Source organism: Vespula vulgaris, chromosome 1 (genome assembly GCF_905475345.1).
Source record: "Vespula vulgaris chromosome 1, iyVesVulg1.1, whole genome shotgun sequence".
NCBI lineage: Eukaryota > Metazoa > Arthropoda > Insecta > Hymenoptera > Vespidae > Vespula > Vespula vulgaris.
Genome location: NC_066586.1, coordinates 4,290,661 through 4,297,599, shown reverse-complemented (window position 1 = coordinate 4,297,599; position 6,939 = coordinate 4,290,661). Strand labels below are relative to the sequence as shown.

The 6,939-nt window shown below is 28.6% G+C and overlaps 1 protein-coding gene across 2 annotated transcripts; it reads left to right on the top strand.

The window, feature by feature from the left end:
• Positions 1–1,002: 1,002 nt before the first annotated feature.
• On the top strand, positions 1,003–5,078 carry LOC127064846 (cell division cycle protein 16 homolog). 2 transcript variants are annotated; one of them, XM_050996469.1, is made up of 12 exons: positions 1,003–1,366; positions 1,440–1,592; positions 1,680–1,844; positions 1,961–2,120; positions 2,205–2,457; positions 2,536–2,615; positions 2,704–2,793; positions 2,878–3,187; positions 3,266–3,428; positions 3,543–3,735; positions 3,814–4,112; positions 4,193–5,078. In XM_050996469.1, exons 1-11 carry the CDS (start codon positions 1,256–1,258, stop codon positions 4,101–4,103), a joined length of 1,968 nt encoding a protein of 655 aa, XP_050852426.1. In that variant the 5' UTR covers positions 1,003–1,255; the 3' UTR covers positions 4,104–4,112; positions 4,193–5,078. The 2 variants fall into 2 exon arrangements, with proteins under 2 accessions (XP_050852426.1, XP_050852422.1); XM_050996465.1 differs by lacking the exon at positions 4,193–5,078 and having other exon boundaries at positions 1,003–1,132; positions 1,212–1,366; positions 3,814–4,156.
• Positions 5,079–6,939: the final 1,861 nt, after the last annotated feature.

The following is a 6,939-nucleotide window of genomic DNA, read 5'->3' as shown; positions in this document are numbered from 1 at the left end:
AAGGAACAATTCGTAAGGATATAAAATAAAAATAACTGTTTCCGGAGATACTTATGAAACAAAAAAATCACATTTGATTCGTTTCTCTAAAAACACGTAAAGGACCTGTTGCACATCGCAGAGAACGATGATCCAAACGATGAGGAATGCCATGTGTTTCGTTTATTTCTCCAATCCGTACTCTTTACTCGTTCTTTGATCTTTCTAAATGCATCTCTACACTTGAACGTTTTCTTTATATTTTGTACTTTTATCCAATACTATGTTCTACTATATGTTTACTCTTGTACGAACAAGTTTAAAAATTCACTGTATAATTTCAATACGCGTATGTTTGTAATAATTTTATTTAAACTTGAATATTATTTCGCTTTGTAAAATTAAAAAAGACGAATCGTTACTAAGAGTTTATCTTTGATTTCATGAATATAATTAGAAATCAAAAATAATATTTAGTAATAATTCTTTTATTTTTCCATCATTTTTTAATGATAATGTATGTTCAAAGGAACATTTCTCCCTTTTATCAAAACATGTTGGTACTACCATCTCTCGTGAAAATAGTAAAACTAAATGTACATTGGGATATTTTTCATTCGATGATAAAACAGACACTTATCTAAAAAACAGATGGTAATTCAGATAATGATCGATATTTAGTGCATTTGGTAGCAAAGTACAATAGCAATATCAAAAATAAAAATAAATATACTTAAATTCTGTCTAACAGCGATAAATATACGAATGTAATTTAAGTGTAAATATAAATGAAAAAAAAAAGTTTTTAATGAAAAATATTTGTTGTTATAAGCTTTAATAATGAGAAACACATTATTATTATATAAATTAATGGTATCAGAAATAATATCGAGCTAATTTAAACTTTTTCGAAACGTGTCTAACACATGCGGTTATTCAAAATTAGTAGGTTTTCCCTCCATGGTTAGTGTCTTGCAACGCCATCTAACCTTCCAAGTACAAAATTTAAATTGTCTCTGAATTTTTATAAACACTTGTAAGCATCTCCAAATAATCTTAAAAGTAAACTAATATTGTATTATACTGTGCCTGTTTAACAGCATTACTTTAACTTCAAGAAATCTAGTGCAGGACTGTAATCTGTAATATATATGTAATATCTTAAAGAGATACTATTTTCAACGTAAATATTTGTTACAAAGTCACTTAACCTATTCCCACATCTGTCATAGGAGTTTTTATCAATTGCTATATAATTTTTAAACACACGTTGAATATGGCTTGTCAAGTGGCTAGTGCAAATTGCGAAAAAATGCAGAGTTCTATGGACAACAAAGATATAGACTTAAAAAACTGCAGGAAACTTATTAAATCGTACATCGATTTGGTAGTATTATGTTTTCATTTTGTAATGTTAGGATAAATATTATGTTATATATTAATATTTGATGTATTTACAGCATTTATATAGCGCTGCTTTATTTTGGGCCGATAAAGTTGTTTCATTGAGTAACGAAGATCCAAAAGATATATGTACTTTAGCTCATTGTATGTATCTTATGAAGCAATATCATCGAGCTGCACACCTTATTAGAAGTCGTGGACTTGAAAAGGTTGAATATAAAATTAGAGATTATTAATACTAAGTAATGTTCATCATAAATTATTGTATGATTATCAAAGTTTTGTACATTTTCCAGACTTATGTAATGTGTCATTATTTAGTAGTAAAAAGTCTTTATGAAGCAAGAGAATATAATGAAGCTCTTCAAGTCATTAATGAATCTGAAATTTGTACAAATATAAATCAATCAGGAATTAGTTTTAATGATCGTCCTGATATCCTTGAAGATACTCCAAAAAATGTGAGTATTGCATCGATACTAATCTCAATATTATTTATATTTAAGAATATGTATTTAACAGATATGTCAAGCTATATATCTTATTTTTTATCAATTGTTATTTGTCATTCTATTAGGTGCAAAGTGCTATATTATATGTAAAAGGTAAAGTTTATCAAGCTATGGATAATAGAGCAATGGCAACAGATTGTTACAAACAAGCTCTACATTGTGATGTTTATTCATATCAAGCATTTGAATCTCTTGTACAAAATCAAATGCTTTCAGCAACAGAAGGTTTATGTGGAAATTATTTCTTATATATGTAAATATACATGAAATAATAAAACCTATCATAATGCAATTATTTAATTTTATTAGAAAGAGAACTTTTGGAATCTCTTCCTTTTGGAGAACAATGCACAGAAGCTGAAGCTGAGCTATTACGTTTATTATATGAAAGTAAACTAAAAAAATATCAGGAACCATACAAAAAACAATCATTGGCCACTTGCAGTGTGATGGGAGTCCCTGTTATTGATAGATTGTCTGATAATTTAGATTTAGAAGTGTCTGAAGCTGAAAGACTATATTATAATTGTGATTATCATAAATGTTTTTCACTTACAGAAAGGTGATTATAGAACATTCTCTCTTTCCAATATTTAATTCTTTAATATATTACAAAATATTATTTTATTGAATTATATAGAATTTTAAACAAGGATCCATATCATACCGCATGTCTGCCAGTACACATTGCCTGCTTAGTTGAATTAAAAAAAACCAATGGTAAATATAATTTTTTAGTTAGAATATTCATATATAATACTATGCACTCCTAACAAATTCTTTATTAGATAATATATTTCTTTTTCAGCATTATTTTATTTGGCACACAAATTGGTTGATCTATATCCAGATATGGCTTTAGCATGGTTTGCTGTAGGATGTTATTACTACAGCATAGGTAAAATATTTCTACAGCTTGAAATATCTTTCATAATTTCTTTTTCTTAATAAATTATATAAATAGTACATTTATATTGTACAGGTAAAAGTGATCCAGCCAGAAGATATTTAGTAAAAGCTACCACATTAAATAGTTTATTTGCACCAACTTGGTTAGTGTATGGACATTCATTTGCAGTAGAAAATGAACATGATCAAGCAATGGCTGCTTATTTCAACGCATCACAATTAATGAAAGGTTGTCATCTTCCACTTTTATACATAGGACTGGAATGTGGATTAACAAATAATCTTAAACTGGCTGACAAGTTTTTTCAACAGGCTCAAGAAATAGCACCAAATGATCCATTTGTTATACATGAAATGGGAGTAATATCTTTCTATAATATGGAGTAAGCTTTTATTATATATTTAAATAATATTTGGAAATCTATCAAATTTATCAAGAGTTGTAATTACATCTAATATAGTTACAAAACTGCAGAAAGGCAATTTAAAGAAGCTATGAGAAGAATTCAATGTGGACTTAAAGATGTAATTTTACCTAGTAAGTGGGAAGCCCTCTTGAATAACTTAGGTCACACATGTAGAAAAATGAAGAAATATGAAGAAGCTTTAAATTATCACCAACAGGTAAAAAAAAAATATCCGTACATTATATTTCTTAAATCGCTATTTTTTCTTGCATATAAAAATAAGAAATTTTATTATAAAAATATATAAATTATATCTATTGTTGTATTATAGGCATTAGTATTAAACCCCCTAAATCCATCAACATATTCAGCTATGGGTTTTATTAATGCTTTAATGGGAAATATACAAGAAGCAGTTGATGCTTTTCATAGAGCTTTAGGACTTAGAAGAGATGATACGTTTACAACTACTATGCTAACCTATGTTATGGAACAACTTATTGATGAAGCTCCACCATACCCTGGTATATATAAAATTTATTATCCATAAATAATTTTTCACGAATAAAAAAAAAACTAAAATTTGAATTCATATATTTCAGATGCACCTATTGATATTCCAAAATATACGAATCCTGATTCTAGAGTAGAACCGGAAATAATAGAATCTGCAAAAACTTCTAGTAGCACAGTTAATTCACAAGATCAAGACATTGGCAAATTAAGAGTAAATTTATTTTCTGGATGGGGTGAAGATTCTAGTAAAGCAGAAACAAATACATCTAATAGAATTACAGACTCCAGAGATGCTGTTGTAAACTATTCAACCGGTGATATGAGTTCTGAAGTTGAAATGTTAGATTCATCAACAGCTCATATAGAATATAATTAAATATCTCTGGTATATGTCTTATAAAGTAAATAAATTTATTATATAATAAATCACTTCATCCTTTTATATTATCATTTTTCTTATTTCAGTTTGAAAAGTAAAGAAATTCTTAATAATATTATATTGCGATATAAAAATAAAGTAATAATTCTCTGGTAACTAGGCAAAAAAATTCTTAAAAAATCTTGTTCCAAATCTTGTTTACAAATTTTTTCTTTGCATCTCATCTTACATGCTATCCAAATGCACTTCTTAAGCTGCTGCAGGCCACGGACATCCGCACAATATTTAACGAGCGTGATTCTAATTTTTTCATTGAAAATTTAAGACAGGATTCTATATTATTTTAAGAAAAAGAAAATGTTCGAATTTAATATATTAAAAAAAATGCAATGATTCGATATTTAATTTAATAAAAAACAATGTCTCACAATGCCTCTACTTTTAATATAATAAGAATAAGAATGCAATGACTCAACTTTTAATATAATAAAAAAAAGTACAAAAAATTGATTTTAATCTATTAAGAAAAAGATGTAATTTTTAAAAACTATTGATTTAAAAAATTACAAAAGCTTGACTTTAATTTTCAAAAGATCCTACTTTTCACGAACACGAGTGCAGAACACCATGGGATGGAATGGTTTATCATTTTCATTCAGGTTCAAACTATTATTACTACTACGAGCAAAAGTGTCAACATAGTAAAGGGGTAAAAGGGATTTTGATAAGACCAAAAGCCATTAACGAAGGGTTCGATATATCGATCACCTCCGAATAATAACTTATAGTCGATAGTTGCCCTCTTGAACCACAGTTTGTGGGGGCCTTTTCAGCATATAGCCTCTTCTTACTTCGTGCCCTCACCACTGCATTGGAGCATTTCGTATTCTTAAATTACGTTTTCTACTCTACCTAGATGCATCTCTGTTATCTAATTGATATTTATTTAATAAAACAAAAATAAAAATAAAATATTCATAAATATTTAATTTATCCTGTGAAACTATCCTAGCCTGTGGACAATCAGTCGACTCAAAGAATCCACCGACCGTGCACAATTACACAGGCACATTTAATCAAATGCTCCAGCAGACATAATATTCATTCTAATCGATGAACCTATTACGAACTAAGATTAACTCCTTGCACTTAAAAAATGATAAAAGTTTCGGTAAAAAAAAAAGTGTAAATTATAAAAGACGTGATATTCCCATTTTTATGTATACAATATTCTATATTTCTAGATAAAAAATATATATCCTAAATATTCTAAGAGAATCACGAAGTGCAAGTGTTAATATACTTATAACTAAGTATCAAATTAATTCAAAATTCTTTGCTAAGTTCATGATATGGAAGGTATCTAAGTTTTCATCTGATGCAAAGTTTTTCGAATTATTTGATACTAACATATTTCGCAATACAAAGTACCAGCAAATTAAAAAAAAAAAAAAGAAAGAAAACAAGACAAACAAAAATTGAAATTTCTAAAATTTGCTGAAACCTTGTAAAATTTCCGGAGACAAGACTTTCCATTCCTGAGTGGGAATCATACGCTGCGTCTTATCCGCGGTCCTTACCTAACTACTTAAAATAAATGAACACATTCACTCAGAAAAAAATATGCTATCTACCTATCACCTATATTTAAAAAGAGCAAAGCATTCGCACCAACACATACACTCCACGATTCTCTCACATACCACCAGGGTGCAAAAAAACCTACACTAGAGAGTATGTCCCGGGACACCTCCAACACCCTAGCTCAACCACGTTTTCTAACTTACATGCTAATATGAGTACGTACCAATTGCTGTAATCGATTGCCAAGGCTAATGATTATTGCATATATGACTAAAATAAAAATACTAGTACATACTAGTATATATATACGTACTAGTAATATACGAGTATCTCCAAGTTGCCATAAAAATGGGATTACTCTACTATGCAAAACGATATTAATAATAATATATTAAATATATAAGATATATCTATTTAATTAAAAGTTGTCGCGAAACGATGTACAATGTACCACCTAAAACGCACACACAAGTGCAAAGTACATCGTGCAATCACTAACACAATGACAATCGCCAAAGGGAAACTTAAAACTAAACCCATACTAACTGTTTATCACTCATACGAGTAACACCTGGGCACACGTATGAATGAAAACGTAGAAAGCATGAGGGGGAGAAACGGGAATTAATATGATTAATGCTGAAAATCCTGAGCTAAAAATGATTAACTCTTATAAACTAGGCCTAACCGGACTATGACTCTATAAATTTCGAAATGATAATCGAATAAAATATGTTATTATCTCGTGTATATAAGTATATATATAATTATAGAACTTTATTATAACTTTTTTCTTTCAAATGCAACGACTCTACTGAGACTATCATTTTTATCATTAAATAAATTTATTGAAATATATTTAATTTTGTATAAAAAACCTCGGATGATACCTTTCATTAAGTAGCTGTTCTAATGAAAAAATAAAATCATGATTCACTACTTAATTGTCAGAATCTATCCGTCGCGAAAAAATTGTCTTCTTGTTCATTTGTTGTTACATCGATATATCGAAATATTCAAGTAGATCACGAATAAATAGACTAAACGCGAAGCAATACATGTAACGTAAACCATATCACATGCTTTATTTGTCGAAATCGGGTAAATATATACCCGATTTCTCTACTAATATCACGAGCAAACACGAAGGGACAAAAAGTCATAATTAATTGCATTATTAATTAAAAGACTCGACCCGATGAAACAAGAAGATCCTAGCCTAATATACAATAATTAAAAATTCACAAAA

Bases quoted from the DNA above. Each gene is read 5' to 3' on its own strand.
- LOC127064846 (XM_050996469.1), top strand. From the start codon at position 1,256: ATGGCTTGTCAAGTGGCTAGTGCAAATTGCGAAAAAATGCAGAGTTCT. The intron at 1,367-1,439 runs GTAGTATTATGT...ATGTATTTACAG, and splicing joins TTAAATCGTACATCGATTTG to CATTTATATAGCGCTGCTTT. The intron at 3,188-3,265 runs GTAAGCTTTTAT...CATCTAATATAG, and splicing joins ATATCTTTCTATAATATGGA to TTACAAAACTGCAGAAAGGC.